At 50.7% G+C, this 19,861-nt stretch overlaps 1 protein-coding gene across 1 annotated transcript in view; it reads right to left on the minus strand.

Annotated features, from left to right (window-relative positions):
* Positions 1-4,058: 4,058 nt before the first annotated feature.
* ALPK2 (alpha kinase 2) overlaps positions 4,059-19,861 on the minus strand; it is a 113,081-nt gene continuing 97,278 nt past the window's right edge. The window contains exons 11-12 of the mRNA XM_061130920.1: positions 16,826-16,874; positions 4,059-4,749 (exon numbers count right to left, since the gene is read on the minus strand). Coding sequence (XP_060986903.1) covers positions 4,533-4,749; positions 16,826-16,874 — 266 coding nt within the window. The 3' untranslated portion in view covers positions 4,059-4,532. The remainder of the gene's footprint in view (positions 4,750-16,825; positions 16,875-19,861) is intronic.

The following is a 19,861-nucleotide window of genomic DNA, read 5'->3' on the forward strand; positions in this document are numbered from 1 at the left end:
GAAGCAACCCAAATGTCCATCGATGAAGGAATGGGTAAAGAAGATGCGGTACATATATACAAGGGAATATTAGCCAGCCATTAAGAAGAATGAAATAACGTCATTTCCAGCAACGTGGATGGACCTAGACATTATCGTACTAAGTCAAAGAAAGACATATTGTATGACATCGTTTATATATGGAATCTAAAAGAAATGATGCAAATGAACTTACTTAGAAACCGACTCACAGACTTGGAGAATGAACTTACACAGTGAGTGGGGAGGGATGAAGGAAAAGGAGAGTTGGGGAGTCGGCGTGGACGTGGATACACTGCTATATGTAAGATGGATAACTGACCAGGGTCTGTATAGCACACGGAGTGGTGGGCAGGGTGCGAGGGGACTTTGGGGGAGAGTGGGTACATGTATATTCATGGCTGAGTCCCTTGGCTGTTCACCTGAAACCATCACACCATTGTTAATTGGCTATACCTCAATACAAAATAGAAGGTTTTTTTTTTTAATATGTGGTTTTTGAAAAAATGTCTGAAATGATATCTACCTGGGTCCATGTGGGCCTCTCATAAAAAATGGATTTTTAAAAATTCTTGATCTATATTTGCTGTTCAGTTGGTCTGTCATGTCTGACTTTTTGCGACCACACGGACTGCAGGTACAATTTGTACTTTAAGCATTTGTTCATTGCATCTGTCAAGTTGAAGTCTGCTCACATGACCACACAGATGAACCTGGTATCTTATCTTGCCTTTCAGCTTTTACAGAGGGGTTGAGAGCAAGCTGGTTTCAGAGGATTTAGGAGCTGCCACCGCAGGGAGGTTTGTGTCTCTGGCTTTTCAGAGCTCTAAGCTCAAGCGGCATCTGCAGATCTAACTGGAGGAGAAGTGCCCATCTGCTCCCTTTTGCACATGCTGGGCCGGTGGAGCAGAGCGTAGACAAAGGAAGCCAGCCAGGATAGGGCCAAGCCAGCGTCTCCCGTCTGCAAACACTTGAACACGTGCCCGCCACACACACAGAACAGGATGCATATTTAGAAGCAAGAGCACTTTATAATTAGAAAATAATTGTTACTTCTTTGGGTATTCTTCTTAAGAATCTATTAAAACCCTTTGCTGTTAAAGAGGCTCATCAGAAGCACAGTCGGGGAGGCGCTGCTACAAGATGCTGTGAGATATTCACACGGGCTGGGCAGCCCCGAGTCCCAAACCAGGCACGCCAGGACAGGATGCCAGTGGCAGCAAGTCCTCATCTCTCCACCATCTCATGAAACCAGCTGTTGAAAGCACAAGCACATTTGAATGAGGTGCTCATTTATCATCGTCTGTCTACCTATCATGGGGCTCCACTGCAGAGCCCTCTAGGAAAAGGAGATGCTTCCACATGTACAACCACTCTGCAGGCATCAGGCACAAAATCCCCAGCTGGACCCACCAGTCCATCCCAGCTGGGTCCTGGTTTGAGTGTTTGTTGTGTTTATAGACCTAACAGCTCACACTTTTGGAGACAAATGGGAAAAAACATAGAACTGGATGTGATGCAAAACAAGCTAGAATAGTGGCAACAGGCGTGGGCATTTCTGAGACCTTGGAACAACCAAGAGCTCATGGCACACGCACTCTGTTATTTGACTGTGCAAGGAAAGCTGCCTTTCATCTCAGAACAGAAGGTTAGGGTCTGGGTGGCTGGACAGATGGCCACACAGCCCCACAAAGGCCATCCCCAGGAGTGCTGGCTCGGACAAACCCCACTGCAGGCACCCCCTTCTGTCCCCGGTCCTCCAAATGTTTATAGACAGATGAAATCAGATTCCAGCAAACAATAAAGGCACTTTGAAAAATAATCTGAGCATCCATAAAAGGAGACAGGGACAGCTCCATCCAAGCTTCCCCGTGAGCTGCCTGCAAAATGCCAAATCTGGGAGGAAATCCTTTCCCTTCAACTGACTCCAAGCCCAAATTCAAAGCCAGCTGGAGGGCAGGAGGGTTACTGGATGACCTCAACTTTTCAGTTCGCACCTTTCCAGAGTTTTCTTGAACCCTTGTGTTGATGTTTTTAAAAAATATTTATTTTTTGGCTATTTCAGGTGTCATTTGCATCACATGGGATCTCTCCTTGTGGTGCACAGACTCTGTAGTTTTGGTTCAGGGCTCAGCTGCTCTGAGGCATGTGGGATCTTAGTTCCCCAGCCAGGGATCAAACCCACGTCCCTGGCTTGGCAGGGCAGATTCTTAACCGCTAGACCATCATGGAAGTCCCAGTACTGATATTTTTATAGTTACAAATTACCAAAGAGAGGGCCCTCAGGTCACACTCACACTGATGTACACGCACTAACTTCAATCAAAATGTGCCCTGTTACCATGGAACGTTCTAGAACTTCAATGCCAAATACATCTGCAGGCTCTCTGTGGGGAGAGCAGGCTGCAGGTGGCCTCGTAGAAAAATGAGTGTTTTGTAATCTGTAGCTGGGGGAATCACATCGGAAGAAGAGCTGGAGATGGCAGATTTTCTGAAAAGATGAACTGTGATTAGCTGCACTGTTTGCTCCTTCAAATTCCTTTTCAAAACAAAAATCACATCTACACTCTTTTTTTTTTTTAGCTAAACTCCATGTGCAGGGGGAGCACTGTTTTCTAGAGGTAGCAGCCAGGAGTCTCTACGGAAGCCCGCTGCACCGGAAGAGGCCGACATGGCAGACCCCCGCTCTGTGATCACTGCCGCATTTCTGCCCTGCCCCAGGCCCCTGCCTCCCAGAATCCAAGGAGCTGGGGTCCTCCTCCAGCCGACCAGCCTGGGGAACTGAAGGTCTCGTTGCTCCCCTCACCATTTCAGGATCCTCCTCCCCGTGATCTAGACCACCACGCCCCCCAGTGTGGTCCCCGCCGGCACTCAGATTCCCAGGGAACGTGATGGGAATGCAGCGTCCCAGGCCCCCAGCATCAGAGCCTACGTCCCCATGAGACACCAGCGTGCTCGTGTCCGCTTTCAATTTGAGGAGCCTCCTCCTCAGGGGCGGCGGCCTAACCATCCTACTAGATAAAGTCAGGGAGTGGCTGGATCGTCTTACACAACAGCCAGTTATCTGAAAAGGCTGGCATCCTGTAGGGGCTCCTCCTATGTGACCTTCTGGAAAAAGCAAAAGTACGGAGATAGTAAAACCACCAGCGGCTCCCAGGAGCAGGGAAGGAGGCAGGAATGGGCCGAGCGCAGAGGATGTTCAGGGCGGTGAGATGGCCCTGGGTGTGCCGCACACCTGTCATTATGTGGGTGCCAAAACCCAGAGAGTGTGAGCACCAGGCGTGGATGGAAGTGTAAACTATGTGCTTGAATGAGTTTGCACGAATCAATATCGGTTCCTCAATCATAACAAATAGATCGCACTCATGTAAAGCTAATGACAGGGGGAAACATGGAATGGGGAAGAAGCCATACCAGACGTCTCCATACTTCCCATTCATTTTCCTACACTTAAAACGGCTCTAAAAATAGTCTGTGAATTAGACGGTGACAACCTGCTGTGGGGCCTGAGGCCTCCTCATTCTGGGGTAAGCGACCTGTCTTCAGAGCATCTCCGCTTGCCCAGTGGGGTCAGCGGGGGCCATTCCGCTCCAAGTTGGGCAGGACCCAGACTGGCAGGAAGGAGCCCGCTTGCCACCCCAAGAATGAGTGGGAGGTGCTAGAACCCTGTGAGCATGTGTACCCCAGCCCGGATTTATACGCATCTTCTAGAAAAATCCCACATAGGGCAGGCAGTCCTGGGCTTAGGGAGCTTGGGTTTAGAGAGCAAGGTAGAAAGTGTGTTAAACTGGAAGCAGTGCTTATAAGAATAGGGGAAAGACACAGATGAAAATAGTCTGTGCTCCAGGAGACAGATTAGGAAATTACTAAACCACTAATCCTGGGGGAAGGTGAAATATGGCACGAATTCTGAAGAACAAGTGTCTGGGCGAATACACGCATCTTACACTTTGTATCTAAAGATGAGTTTAATTAAACAGAACGTTTTAACGGGATGTGTGAGCGCTGATGGGAAATGGCCTGACGTTTCGAAAGCCCCCTCCAGCTACAACAGCATCATCTACGTTAGTGCGACAGCTCGACCCAGTGACGGAATTCCCCTTTTCCGTCAGTGTAGTGGTTGGATGCGTCTGGAATCCTCAAGGTTAGAAGGGGGTTGGCAACGGATGGGGCTGTGGACAGACCCTGCAGGGGAGCAAGTCCGCTACACAGCAATCACGTGCAGATACACAGACAGACACATAACGTGAGGTCATGCAAAGGCTACAGAGATGGACTTCATTGAGACTGACAGCGGATCCAGTCTCCCGTAAGTCTGGTCACCAAGCTGGCTCTGAAACCATCTCAGGGAAGACAGCAGGTGATGGCTTTGGAAGCAGCTCGGAGAACAGGAGGTAGGGAAAAAGGACGGTCACGTCACTCTGCAGGCTGTGTGTTCCCTCCAGGGTGTTTTTAAATTTCTACCCACGAGGCCGTGTGCTGCCAAGCCAGCGACCATCAGTTAACAGGAGCCGTTAGCTTCTCTTTGCTGCCAGGCTCCCGGAGGCCGCCTTCTTCGAGGCTGGGGCACTGGGCTGAATCTTGCTCCGCCCGATGCCTGGCTTCTTCTGCTTCTGGCTGTTGTCCTGAAGCGACTTCAACCCCAGCATTTTACAGTACTTGTTACACTGGTGGAGGGCTTTAAACTGATCAATGAAGGTCATGGAACAGTTGCCTTTAAATCCTCTGTACCTGTGAGATTGGGTGGAAGGAAACAATTCTTTTTTTAAAAAAATCAGGACCCTTCACCAGTATTAAAAGAAACATTTCAACAGGGAAACTCATGGTGTGCAGAAAATATATTTTGTTTGTGTGTGTGTGCACTAAGTCACTTCAGTCCTGTCCGACTCCTTGCGATCCCATGGACTGCAGCCCTCCAGGCTCCTCTGTCCATGGGATTCTGCAGGCAAGCAGACTGGAGTGGCCTGATGTGCCCTCCCTCCTGGGGATCTTCCCAGTCCAGGGATCGAACCTGCGGCTCTTAAGTCTCCTGCACTGGCAGACGGGTTCTTTACCACTAGGCACCACCTGGGAAGCCCATATTTATTCCCACTGTAGGCCAGAATGGCCAACAGTTGACACAACTACTGATAAAAAACAACAAAACCTGTGCCGTGAAGTAAGGACCACGAGCCGTTGGTGTGGGCAGTAAAGACCAAAGACTGTGATGAGACGGGTGTCCCAGGGGCTGACCGTTCTGCTACGTCAGCATCTTTAAAGTTTTCCTTGGAGGATAATTGCTCTTCAGTGGTGTGCTGGTTTCTGCCGTTCGACACAACTCAGCCGTGAGCATACGCGCATACCCCTCCCGCCCCCGTCGTCCCCTCCTCGTCATCACAGGGCGCTGAGCCGAGTCCACGCCACTGAACCGCCTGCCCACTAGCTCTTCTGCAGGCGGCAGTGTCTACATGTCAGAGCTACGCTCAGTCCGCCCCGCCCTCTCCTCCCCCTGCTGTGCCCACGACTCCATTCTCCATATCCCGGGCTCTCTATTCCTGCTCTGCACACAGGGTCCTCAGTGCCATTTCCCCAGATTCCACACAGAGCCCTTTTCTTTTTAGTCGGAGTGACCAGTGCTGGACCATCTCCATAAAAATCTGAAGATCTCTTGGTGATCTGAATCACCCCTCCATCCCACCCAGAGGTTCTGAATGAAGACATCTTGGAACTTTGGGGCTGGAAGAAATTGAATTTAGACCCTGGAGAAGGAAATGGATGGCAACCCACTCCAGTATTCTTGCCTGCAGAATCCCATGGACAGAGAAGCCTGGCAGGCTACAGTCCATGGGGTCACAAGAGTTGGACACGACTCGGCGACTAAACCACCAACCACTTGTCACTGAAGGAGTGCAGGCTGAGAGCCTGAGGGGCCAGCCTAAGACAACAAAGCAAGTGGGTACGGCCCTCGGAGTCTCCCCGCCACAGACGGGCTCTCTCCTGTGACGCTGTGCCTTCTCCCCGGAAGGAAAAGAACCTGGGCCTTTGTGTCTGGCAGCTCCCAGAGGGACCATGCCAGCCTCCAGCCTGGAGTGGTCTCGGGGCTCTTCCTCTTGGCTGGGACATTTCATGTTCAAATTGTCAAAGACTATGCTCTTACAACTTGGTCGTGGGAGGTGAGTGTCCTCCTGGATGGACAATTCCCCAGGCCCCCACAGCCCCCCAAAATCCAGCAAGAAAGAGGGCTGAAGGGCTGCTGAGAGGAGGATGAAAGGAGAAAATCCATACAAACCACCCAGGGCAGTACATGACATGCAGAGGATGCTATTCCATTGATGTCGGCCAGGCTGTGTTATAATTGTCAGTGTTCTAACTGGTGCAGCTGGTGGGGGCTTTGTGTGGAGGCGATGCTGGAGCCGAGGTGGAAGGATTTGAGATCTGCTGAGGGAGGCAGGGGCGTGGGTGGCAGAGGAGACCATCGACAATTCACAGTGCCCAGCATAAACCGAGAACACGGGTTCCCTGGGCAGTAATTAAGACTTTCAAGATGACAACAGTGGAACGTGCGTTAAACGAAGCTCAGCACCCCTCTGAGTGTGGGGACTTGCGTGACTGCACAGGCTGCCTGCCTAGGGAACTGGTCCTGCTGGGTGTGAGCGAGTTCTGGCCGAGTTTGATTAATCGGGCCAAACACAGATCAGCAGAAGGAAGTCTGCAAGGGCTGGCTTCATGCTGAGTCTGTAGCTAATACGATTCAAGAAGCTGGGCCTCCTTCATTTGTGGGCAGAAACCATAAAGGACAACAAACCTGAAATGAATGGGCTGGGACTGGCGTGTTCTTCCCCAGGAAATCCAAGCTGGGTTTTAAACTGTTCAGGGCGTGATAGGTTTCTTTTTATTTCTGAAGCTGAAGCATCAGTGAGTCGTTCCATCCAGCCTGCCCCTTCTTCCTCCCTGTGGGGGGAACGGCTCTTCTCTGCCTCCCTGAGGGCCCATAGTCTATTTTCTTGTGAAAAATGACTCAGTTTTTAAAAGCCAAGCTCCTCCATTGAAACAAAAGTCAGCCCAAGACAGGTGCTGACTCTAGCAGGGTAGGAAAAAAAAAAAAAAAAATGCCACTGCCAACCATGTCATCCAGCCTGAGTTTCCATGGTGCCTGAACATCCATCCCCTGGAGGGATGCAAGGCCCCCTGGACCTGTGACTGTCAGATAGGATGCTTGTCTCATGCTGATAAACTGAGCTTCCCAGACAAACTGGGGTTATCTAAAGCCAAGGGCAGCTTCCCTCATTAAGCATGTTGGAAACAAGTCACAGTCATCTGTCTAAGGCGGTCTTGAGGCTTGCTTGAAAACACTGACAATACCTACTCTCTGCAGAGAAGAATCACTAGTTCATACTGTGACCTCCCAGAAAATTCGCTAGTTGCTTAAGCCCAACCTGGCAGCTGAGTTTGTGATGCTGCAAAACAAGCAAGCCCTTATAGCGATATAACGGTTCCCACCTCTGAAACGGGAAATGGCTGAGTCCGAACAAAGGAGCACAACTTCTGGTCACCCTGGCTCGGTCGGCCTTCTTGAGTAGCCCCTGGGAGCCCAGCTATCTTCCCAGGAATCTCTAACCTTCTTTAGAGTCCTCAGGGACAGTCAGAGTAGGCAGCAGAGACTGGGGCTGATTTTACCTGCAGAAGGCCATGTGCAGGCAGGGCTTGAGTGAAGGCAGCTTTGCTCAATCAAGGAGCCCCTTATTCAGCCCCCAGCTCCCTTCAAGCCCCAGCTTGAGTGTACTTCTGTGGAGCCTCCCTGGCCCTCTGACACCCTGAGAAGACATCTCTCCAAACTTTCCTTCTATCTCTGTGAGAAGTACGACCAGGTCTCAGAATTCAGGTACCCCTTTCTGTCTACAGACTGATCTCTCCCAGGACGCTATTTATGCTCAGAATACCTGTCCAGGGGAGGCTTTCCAATAAAGTTCCAGGGAACGGATGAATGGATGCTGGCCCCAACCTTAGAGCTAACTCATCTCAGCCCAGGGTGTCTCCAGATCCCATTGCTAAACTTCCCATTCTCTCTCCATCTAACTTTGGACCCTCACCTGGGCCTCCTGGGTAATATAGGATGTCCCACCCCAGCCATCTCAGTTTATCTATTTTTGCGGCCTAGCATCTGCAGGATTAAAAGCCTGTCTCCTTTCACAATTTGGTCTCTATCTCAGCCAGGGATGCTGGGCTTCTATTTGACCTCCTATTCTCTCAGATATAGTTGCTTAGGAGAAAAATAAGCAAAATTTAAAAAAAAAAAAAAAAAAGACTTAGTGGCTTAGGGGAAAAATAGGGCCATATTCTTTGTGTTTTTAGACTGGTGAACCCAGGGTTTTTCAAAGGACACGAGGTCAATCAGAGCAAGCAGCTGTACACCCAAGAAGTAGGAAGGACAAGCTCTCCTGCTTGGGGTCCACCTTGCACGTCACGTGTGCCAAACAGGACTGGGGGACCACACCTCTCTCATCACGCCGCCTCCCTCATCAGGTCCCCACTGCAGACCCTTGCCACTGTTGTTCTTGTTGGATGGATGTAGTGGGGTAAATAGTATCCCCCTAAGGTCATGTCCTTCCTAGAGCTTCAGAATAGAGCTTTATTCAGAAATAGTGGCATGGCAGATGCCATCAAGATCAGGTCATTCCGGGGAAGAGTGGGACCTTGATCCAATATTCCTGGTGTCTATTGAGAAGATACAGACACTGGGAGAGCAGCAAGGCAGGCAGAGATGGGGGCCACACACCTACAAGTCAAGGAATGCCGAGGATGGCAATGACTCTGGATGAAGGAGAGGAGGGGACATTCTCCCTCAGGGCTCCAGGAGAAACCAACGCTGCCCATGCCCCGATTCTGAACTTTCAGCCTTCACAGCCGGGAAAGGACACATTTCTATTGTTTTAAGCTCCCTGGTTTGTGGTTGACTCATTATGGAAGCCCAAGGAATCTAACTAGGAAAAAAAATAACCTTGCATTTGAGAACTCTCTCACACATTTCTACTTTTAGACACCTTAGCCCTATTGAATTTTATTAACTGAATCTTTTTTATCCTTATCCTCAAATCAGTATAATTTTCTAGTCCGTCACTTTAGCTCATCCATCTTCTCTCATGATCTCCAGGAATGGAGCAATTAATTTATTCTGCTGAACATCATCTAATAGTCTTTTCTTAAATATCTTGCTCCTTGGATGGAAGTGGGGCATAAAGATCACTCAAGGGCCTTGTTCACGTGCTGGTTTGGATTCACTAGGTCTGGGATGGGGTCCGAAATCCCACATTTCTATTAATAACTAGCTCTGAACCCCACTTGATGCCATTGGTTCGGGGTCCCCTCTGGAGGAGCAAGGAGATAAACTAAAGTGTGAATGATCTCATATCATCCTTAACTTCAGAAACATCTTCAAATTGGAACACAGATCTCTTTCCTTCCTGACATTTCCTCATAAAAATCACACTGTCATGATCCACTTCCAGAGGAGCTAGGAAGCTATTTATTTCTATATCCTGCCTTTACTCCACACAGACTTAATCCACGTTTCACCATTTAGTAATATGTTGGTTGTGGGTCTGTCATGAATGGCTTTTACCATGTTGAGCTACGTTCCCTGCACACCCACTTTGGCAAGAGTTTCTTTTTAATCATGAAGGATACTGAATTTTATCAAACGCTTTTTCTGCATCTATGATCATGTGTCTTTCTTTTGTCTGACACTGACTCATTTGCACACGTTGAGCCATGCTTGTGACCCTGGAATGACCCCAACTTGATCATGGTGCCTGATCCTCCTGCTGGGTTGTGGGATTTGCTTGGCTAGCATTTCGTTGAGGGTTACACGGATTAGTTCAACACTTCCTATGTGTGGGAATCATGCTAGGCTGACTTCCTGCTTAAAAACAATTCCTCTCTCTTTTCATGTTGATTATGGATGGTGCGGCCGTCCAGACTCATGCCAAGTCGACAGCAGAGCCGGCTTCTCCTTTGACTTAGCAGGACTTCTCTGTGCAACTTTCTGCCTCCAGACACCTGCAGATGGGAGAGGGGGGGAGCCAAACTGCGGAAACCGCCACCCCTGGCTGCGGGGAAGAAATCAAGGTTCTTGTCGGGTTTAATAAAGGACTCGTCTAAAGACAACGTGGTGAGACAAGAAAAACCTACAGAGAATTCCCACAGGTTGGTAACCCCTGTAGAGGCCAGCCAGAGCTATTTATAACAGAGGCTTTAGTTTGAGAGCCTTTCTGAAGAAGGGTTTAATTTATAAGGAATGGCTAGGAGGACATGATGGAGAAGGGAATGGCACCCCACTCCAGTGTCCTTGCCTGGAGAATCCTGTGGACGGAGGAGCCTGGTGGGCTGCCATCTATGGGGTCGCACAGAGTCGGACACGACTGAAGGGACTTAGCAGCAGCAGGAGGAGGAGGACATGACACGCAGGATGAGGATGTGGGGGAAGAACTGAAATAAGCCCCCAGCTGGAGGCAGGGAAGGGTCTGTGTGTGAAATGGAACCAGAGCTGGGTGTACAAACAGGAGGAACAGACTGTCGCCCGTGTGTAAAAGGAGGGACACTAGGGGGCGCCCGCGGAAACCATCTAGTGATGCCTGCGGTCATCAACACCCTCCATATCTTCACGTGTGTTCCTTTGCGTCCTCACCGGACAGCATCTGCCTGGCAGACACTGCAGGGGGGTTAAACAGGATCAAATAAAGGTTTGTGACTCTTTCCATAAAGCTGGCTATTTTGCATAGGAAAGAAAAACATGAATAAAAAATATTATGCTGTGATAAAGGGCTGGGTAAGGCAGGGATACGATTTTCCCCCCACTGCCTGGTGGGTTCTAAGGCTGTCTCATGGAGGAATAAGAGTTCTGGCTTTATTTGGCAAGGGGATGGGTAAGAGTTCGGAGAATGTTCTCAGCAAAAGCAGGCATCCTGGGGAGATTCGAGGCCAGAGGCCACTTGTGGAAGGTCATAAGCCACCCTATGTTGTTCAGACTGTGAGTAGTCAGTGCTTCCCAAAGTATGCTGCAAGAGTTTCACAAGATGCTTTAAAAAAAAAAAAATCTGGTGTAAATATTATGAAAAATGCCATATAATCTCTCTCCTTGCCTCCTTGGGCACTCGAACTACACACCGGCTCTTTAAAGACCCTGTGAAGTCTCACTAAGGAAACTGCCTACATTTATCCAAGTCGGGGTTTCCCCAAATTCTTTGCCAACGGCAATCTTGTTTTCACATGACCTCTGTGACAAATGCTGCCGCACAAGCCCTGGGTTCTCTGAGGGTGCGGATGGGAGGCTCAGACGGTAAAGAATCCGCCTGCGATGCACTAGACCTGGGTCCGATCCCTGGGTTGGGAAGATCCCCTGGAGGAGGAAATGGCAACCCGCTCCGGTATTCTTGCCTGGAGAATCCCATGGACAGAGGAGCCTGGTGGGCTGCAGTCCACGGGGTGGCAGAGTTGGACACGACTGTGACGACAGCACGCACGCACACACACACACACACACACACACGTGTAACCAAGCCGGACCGTCTCCCAGGCGTGGCACTGCCCTCCCGGCCTCAGCCCCGCCCGCGCGCACACCTCGTCCGCCCCCTCCCCCGCTCGGAGCCCCCGGGGTCGTCCCGCTTCTCGCGGCGCCTCCCGGGTGTCCCTGAGCTCACGGCCACACGGGCGGGCTGCTTCCCCCCGGGGCCGCCCGCTCGCAGCCCTTCTGGCGCCGCCGCTAAAGCAAGGCCACGCCGCCTCCGTGGAAAGCAGGCCCACACCGTCTTCCCTGACACCCGACCCCGGCCGGGGGGAGCGGAGCGCGCAGCGGGGAACGCGGGCGGCAGCCGCCCACTGTCCGGTTCTCCGCTGCTGGCGGGGCGGCGAGCAGCTGCGCTCACGAGGTGCCCGTGCGGACGGGCTTCATTCAAAGGGACCCCAGGCCAGGGGGGCGTCTGTGAGGGGAGCGCTGGGGATGAGCCAGCAGAACGTGGGGCGCGGGGGGCAGCCATCTACTCTGGGTCCGTTCGTGAGCCCGTGAGGCCGGTCCCCACGAAGCCGGGCTCCAGGAGAGCCAAGCAGGGGACCATACCGGGGATGAGACGCTCACGGGGCATCACACTGACGCCAGGAGATCCTGGTTCCCTAAGGGAACTGCCCTGGCCATGCGTCCGCAGTGACACAGGGGCCTTGTCCCCGCCACGGCCGCCCCTCTGCAAGAACGAGCCGTTCGTGATTCTGCCCAGCCCTGTCTCCTGGGTCGGGGACTCTGACACACGCTACGATCCTGCAGGCCTGACACCGGCTGACGGCCTGGTGGCCACAGACAGGGGGTCGTCTGTGCCTATTCATAGCGACCCTAGTTTGGTTCAAGGCTCATTGCCTCGGAAGAAATCTGTCCAGGGTACTTTTCTTTGTCTTTCACCAACATGAAGCGCGCTTTGGGGCAGAGATTACAGGAGACAAAAGTGTTGGCTCTGCCGCCCTCTGCTGGCTGGACTGCAATATTGCCTTCTCCCCAGAAACTGGGCGGGCTGGGTGTGCGTTTGCAGGACCCACTGAGACAGGTGCGGCTCTGTCCCCAACAGGTGTTGGTTTACACCGATTTTTATTTGATTAGGTTAAATTTTCCGAGTCTCATATTACGGAATTAGGCATTTTTTCCTTCTCGCCCTTCAGAGAACTCTAAATGTCTGAGCAATTTTCAAATCAGAAATATGTTCGACAGTGGGGTTAGTATCTTTGGTCTGCCCAGAGGATGGATTATTAGATGTTGAAGCAATCGGCTTGCCACACGTTGTAACATGAAGTTTTGGAACTCAACATTGCTGAAGGAGTGTGGGTATTAAGTATTCCAGGAGAATATTCCATGCTTCAGTGTTAAGGATCATACCACCAGGTAAAGTTGTATTAGAATAAGTCATGATGGTCCCCTCTTTTATAATATTATAAATGATCTTAAAATAGTTTCACGCCTCCTGGCTTCACTAAACAAGAGAATAAGCCAGGTCTCATTTACTGAGGTGTCTACAGCCAAATATATGATTCAGGTTGAGACATAGGAAATCTCTTAATGAGCTAGTAGTTCCTCTTTCTGCGAAAGATCCTGACCACCAGACAAAAATGTGTGGAGCCTAAATTTGGGAGATGTTTTAAATTTCTGGTTTAAAGTTATTATTGATCATTATTAAAGTCAGATTTGCCTCGTCACTGATATCCCTAATATTAGATATCCCTAATATCTAACATTCCTGCCCATGTCTGGTGTTCTTTTCAACGTGATGAAAAGAACGCGAGTGACGATGCCCACACGGAGCGCTGCTTCTCAGGATGGGGGCACCCGTGCCCAGGCTGCAGGAGAGCAGGTGAATGCGCCGTCTCCCACACGGATGCAGGAAGCCTGCCCTGGTGGCTTGCTAGGAATAAAGAGAAGGTGCCTGGCCACGTCGCCTGCTCTCTGGAGCCTCCGACACCTGCCAGGCTCCCCAGCCTCTCCCTCCCCCATTCGAGATTGTGTCCCACCCAGACTTCTGTCTAAGCTGCCTTTGTGCTTGAAACCCTTCCCCGAATCTCTCGCGTTGACTGCCCGGGCTCCCGCCTGCAGCTCTGACTTTCCCTCGAGTTCCTTCAGCGGAATCTCGCCTCCTGGCCCCGGGGACCCCTTGAGGCCTGTGATCAGGCGGCCCCCTTCCCCTGCACCTCCTGCTCTGTCCTTGGGAAGAAAGATGATGGGATGGACACAGCCCCCAGGGACCTCCACAAAGAGACCTCCCAAACCCCGAGCCTTGTACTCTGGTGAGAGAAGATTCCTCTTCTGTTAGTTTTTCAAGCTGAGCTAAGAAACATTTCTTTAAAGAAAAAAAAAATGACTGCAAAAGTTTAAATAAAAAGTTTTTAAAGACACAATGGACAAGATGATTTAATATCCTTAATATCTAACATTTTCAGACGTTTCAGAATTCCCTTCTCTCCCACCCCCTCTTCAGGGAGGAGGCAATAAGTAACACTTAAGAGACAACATTTTGCACTGGACTCCAGCTCTCGGCTCTAATGGGTGCTGGGCATCTGTCCCAGGCCAGACAAGTCACATTAAAGCTGAGAACAAAACCAAAGGGATTGGATTTCTTTTATAAATTACAAGAAAAAAAAAATATGGTCCAGGTTCCTGGAAGCTGTTAAGATGCTTTTTAAAAGATGTCTTAAATCACTACTCTTATGCTTGTCTGAGTTTTTGAAACTTCTTGGGCAGCTTTCTGCTTTGTTTTGGTGGAAAGTGGTTCCAAATACTGGTATGGAATTCGCCTACACTGATGTCAGGCTGGGGCATGAGCTGGGGGAGGAAACCAGTGTTTATCAAGCACGTACTGAGCCTCAGGGACAGGATGCAGATGAGCTGGGGAATCCCCGGGACCACCCTGGGTCCCCAATTCTGTGCATCAGTGGCTTTGAGAACATCAGGCCTCACATCCACAGAGCTGGTGAGACAAGAACCCGGCATTCAAAGCAGGTCTGCGTGACGCCTGGATCTGCCGTATCCTACAAAGGACGTGATGCCTGTGAAGGAAAGCTCTAACTTGGGAAATTCTTCTGAGGCCCAGGAAAATCTCTTCGTAAATAGGGGCACCATACATTTTCTAAGTGGGGAAACTTGCTCAGGACAAATAACTAGACCGGATGCTAGGATGGCAGGCATGAAATGATGTTGTCCTGGGCAAACCAGGACGCACTGTCGTCCCTTTCATCACTTGGGCCAAATGTCTCTGACGCCAAGAAGCAAGGTTACCAATAGGAGAATCAGAAGTAGGTGGCAAGACCAAGATCTGAACCCGTGTCTTTTTTTAAGAAAATCCCTGCCCTCACTACTGCATCATACCCCCTCCCCCACGACATACGCTCCTGACAAGCCCATGGCCAGGACCCACGTCCCTGACTCGTAGAGAGCTCCGGTCAGCAGTGGGGGTGCAGCATGGAGGATCGCCCTACCGCAAAGTGCTATCATCCTGAGCAGGAACAGAGTCAAGCTGCATCTTTGTTCTAAAACCAAATTGAAAGCTTCTGTGTAGTTGTCGAGAACTTCATGAATCAGACTTGTTGATCTGGAGGTTAGAAGAGTGTCCCCCTTTCTACTTTTCTCAAATCCCTTCTCTCCATCCTTCATATACTGATTGAAAATTGTACTTGTTAGAGGCCTGCCAATGGTCTGAAATCACCAGAAAGCTCAAGTAAATATGCTACTCCCAGCTGTAGGAGATCTATGATAGATTTTGATCTATGTCAAAATCATGCTATTTTATCGTCTGTATTTCTGACACTTTGAGATCTGCAGCTTTGCAGGCCGTATGGTGGCTCCCCCTGCGAGGGTCAGCCAATTCCTAGAGACAACGACCGGCCTTCTAGAATGCCTTGCACAGGCCAGCCAACCAGCCTGCAGCCCACTCCCCACCATCCCCCCTCCGGGGTCTCACACTCCAGGCCACCTGCCCCAGTCACCACAGGGCAGGCCCCAGACAGTAATATCCAGCCCGGCACCCCGGAGCCTCCCGGAAATTTACAGACGACTAAATTCCAAGCTCTCGTCCAGGCTTTTCCCTCCCCTCCTTCTGCCTCCTGACTGACCCTAGGGCCTCCCTGACCATGGTCTGGTGAGCCCCTTCCTCTTGGGAGCTGAGTAACAAACTCTTTTCAGTGGCGATTGTCTCCTGATCTGTCGGCTTCATCATGCCTGAACCATAATAGAGCCTCCATTGTAAAACACAAGCCATCCCTCCTAAAACTCACTTGCTCCCACCCCATTTCCCCCTCCTTAGAAACAGTCCTAGTCCACGGGGACATCAGCAGTGGGAGAAAGTCCGGCAGTTCCAACCCAGAGCTCTGTTTTCACAAAGGAGCACAGATAGACGGCTTTCTCCCCACTGGAGGTCAAGCACAGCAGAGAAAAGAGACGGTTTTTTCAAGAGATACCCCAGTAAATCATGATCTTAGAGCCATCTTGGCATTGCTCACCCCACAGTGAGCAAAGCGATACCCGGAGTTAGGAGATCAACCCCGCTGACAACAACCAGTCATCAATCAGAGCCCTTCCACAGTCACCTGCCCTTTAATCAACCACCACCGTGGGAGTTTGGGAGCTGCCTAAAATACTGCTAAATATTTGGTGAAGAGTACAGGGGAAAATACAAGCTTCCCAGGTGGCGCTAGTGGTAAAGAACCCACCCGCCAATGCAGGAGACATAAGAGATGCGGGTTTGATCCCTGGGTCTGGAAGATCCCCTGGAGGAGGGGGTGGCAACCCACTCCAGTGTTCTTGCCTGGAGAATCCCCATGGACAGAGGAGCCCAGCGGACTTTGGTCCATAGGTTTGCAAAGAGTCAGACACGACTGAAGTGACATAGCACATAAGCAGGGAAAATACATTAAAAACATACAAGTCGAATCCACCGCACTCAATTGCACAAATTTTTAAAGAAGCTAATAGTCAAAATATTAAGTGTAGAAAAATGGAATATTCCTAGTGAAAAAAAATTCCCAATAATGCTGGCATTCCCCACCCCGCCCCCACCCATGGCACTCCGGCAGATCATTAATTTTGAAATATGTTCAGGGTTCTTTTATTTGTTTCAACGTCAGGAACCCATGTGTTTCTCCTTGGGAGAACCAAGTCCATAAATATTTTAGGTAAGTGAGAGAAGTGAACGGAATTCATCCCACGAACATCTGTCATCCATGGTTAGGACACAAAATCACCTCTGCCAGAAGGTGTTTGGAAACCCAGAGTTGAGTGACAGGCACTAGATTTTTTTCTACTCACCCTTTAGCCTCTGTTGCTATGCCAACATCGGTTAACTTCATTCCTACACCTACAGGAAGAGAGAGCAAAGACGGCACGTATTACCTGGGGCTCCTCGGAAGAGAGGGACCACGCATTCACGGGAGGGGCAGTCCCAGCCCCGTCTTGTCCCTGCCTGCAGAAATGCTTCCCTTGTGTCCCTCAGCAGCAGCAGACAGCATCCCAGATATGCCTCTGGCCTACGGGGCCACAATAGGGAAGGCGGGCTTCAAAGACAGCCAGCCGAAGCACGCGCCCAGGGATGCGGGATGCGGAATGCTGTCCTCTGCCTGCCTGGCCCACCACCCCCTCTGCTGGAGGAGGGGGCCCGGCCCTGGCCCCGGAGGTCTCTCCCCAGAGACGCTCTGCTGTGGGCTTAGGTCTATTCCCTGCTCTTCACTGGGAAGGGGAAGCCCTTGTCTAACAGGAAGTAGGGTGGGCGTGGCCCGGGCCGGCCAAGTTCAACAGTGAGAGGGTTCAAGACCAGCATCTATTCAGTTCAAGGCCAGGCTCTGGACCCACACCTTCCCATCTCCATAAAGGCAGCGTCTGATTCAGGACCGAAGGTTTATCTGGGCCGGCTTTAGATCCAGGGACAACCTCTTGAGTTGTGTATAGGCTTTTTAGCCACTGAACTGGAGATGCAGACATGTGTCACCATAGTCTAACCCTCTGATGCTTATCCTAACTTCTATCCATTAAACCAGGGGTCCCCACCCTCCAGGCCACGGACCAGTATGTGCTGTCGAATCAGTGGTGGCATTAGATCAGAAATAAAGTGCACAATAAATATAATGCGCTTGAATCACCCTGAAACCGCCCCCCACCCCCACAACCCCTGGTCCATGGAAAAGTTGTCTTCCGTGAAATTGGTTTGGGGCCAAAAAGGTTGGGGATAGCTGCATTAAAGCATTGGAAGTTGGGTGGGGGGGTTGGCTAGCAAACCAACTCCACAGCTCTGAGCATCCCACCCTGGTTCAGTGAAGAGCTCTGGGCATCCTTGTTAGAATCCTAGACACACAGGAATCTTTTTCCTCTCCCCCAACCCCCAGCAGGAGCAGCTGGGACAATGGCTCAGGAGCCAGGGATTCAAACAGAATGAAAGTCCCGCTGTCTTGCAAGGAGGGAAAGGGCACGATCTCCACCTTCCACAGGGGGAAAAAAGAGTGCCTCTCTCTCAAGCACCATCTTGTCTGGAAGCCAATCCTCTCCGATGCCCAGAGTGTGGGTGACCTGCAGCCTTTCCAGAATCTCCTTGCCAGACCAGACACCAACCCTGTTCCTCCTCTATACGGTGGTGGCTGTGGGCACAGCTCCAGCTACATGGATCTCTGCCGTGATCTCACCCACGCCACCTGATGGCCGGCCCTCTACAGCAGGGCATGGGGTCCATGGACCCTGGAGGCTGCAGTCCACAGGGTCGCAGAGTTGGACGCGACTGAAGCGACTTGGCACGCACATGTGGGCAGCATCGTGCCATGCCACCCGGGTCTTGCCTTCTCCTCTCTGGCCCCCGACTCTCGTCCCTGCCAGGTCAGTCTGTGGTCACTGTATTCCCCGTGGCCACCAGGTGACCTGCTTGCTGAGGGGAGAGGCAACCCAGAAGCCAGCCCGGGCTGTGGCTAGAGAAACCAATATTCCCGGCAAAAGCCGACCCTGAGGGTCAGGCCAGATGGCAACCTAGTTCCATGGTCTCCTTTCCTAGGAGTACGGCTTTCTGAGGCTCAGAAAAGGCAACAGCTAAAGGGTTCAAGCTCTGATCCAGCAACACCTGCCTGGGCCACGGTGAAGACACAGGCCGTGTGGCTGCTCAGGCTGGTTGGACAGACAGGAGCAAAGAGCCCCGCTTCCCTGCAGGGCCCCCGGGAGCCGAGTTAGACACAGCACTTTGAGGGCGCCAGTAAGCATTGTAAAAGCCTCTTTTGCTGTTGGCCACTAATGCGCCTCATGCTTTCAAAGCTGTTAACAACTAGAACATACGTAGAAATGCTTCACGTGGTTTTTGTCATAGGAACTGTACTTGGGAAGAAAAAACACTAAATTGCAAAAGCCCTCTCTGGACATTTTGTTGCGTAGAAAAGTTGTATTTAAAAATTACAGCTCTAAGCTGCAGAGAAGTCCAATTTTAAAGTCATTTGGCAAAAAAGGTCCTTGAGCTTGGGAATTGCTTTTCCTCGAGTCTCACAATTACCAGCTGTCACCAACGCTGGAAAAGCAGAGTATGATTTTCAAAAAGAAACCTCTCTCTCTCGGCTTAATGATTTGCCAGCAATTCAACCAAGGTTATTAAGGGTCTCTATAGGACAACAATTTAGATTATAGTGCGCAGCTATTAAAGCGTGTCGGGGATAATAGTCATCTACAGGTTGTTTCTGATGGAAGGCAGGAAAAAGGCAGTATCACAAGAACCCAGAATTTGAGTTCTTGGGTTATTGGGCTGACAGCTTCTTAGGAAGCCCAGTGGTCTCCGTGTGTGCAGAACTTAGGGCCAAATGGCAGGCTCACCTTTCACCCCACAAACCTCAGGACTCGCCACAATCCCATCAACACGTGAAGGCAACCAGGGAGAAGATGAGAGTCTGAGAAACAGCAATATTTGAGAGCTTGGGTTTGTTTGGGATTTTTTAAATCCTAATTCCAGAGTCTCAGCAAAAATGATAAAACTTGGGACTTGCTTAGAGAATAGGTGTGTAACCTAGTACCACAGTGAAGATAATGGAAATCTTCCCCGGGAGTAGAGAGCAAACACACACCCTAATGAGACACCGTGCCAACACTTTAAACCACACCATGTCCCCACAAGGTGATGTAAGTTCCCCTACAGCTGTTTACCAGGGCCAGGAAGCAAAATTAGCCACTGCACCAGGCTCCTACTGTTGCTTTGCAGTGTAACAACCGTACTTGACACAAAGTTAACTCGGAAGGAGAAAGACAGGCAAGTCTCAAGAGTAGCACAGACAGTCTGGGTGAAACAGCTGTCTGTGAAGACCATGTTTTGTGTACATGGCGGCAGCGTCT

Source organism: Dama dama, chromosome 27 (genome assembly GCF_033118175.1).
Source record: "Dama dama isolate Ldn47 chromosome 27, ASM3311817v1, whole genome shotgun sequence".
Lineage (NCBI taxonomy): Eukaryota > Metazoa > Chordata > Mammalia > Artiodactyla > Cervidae > Dama > Dama dama.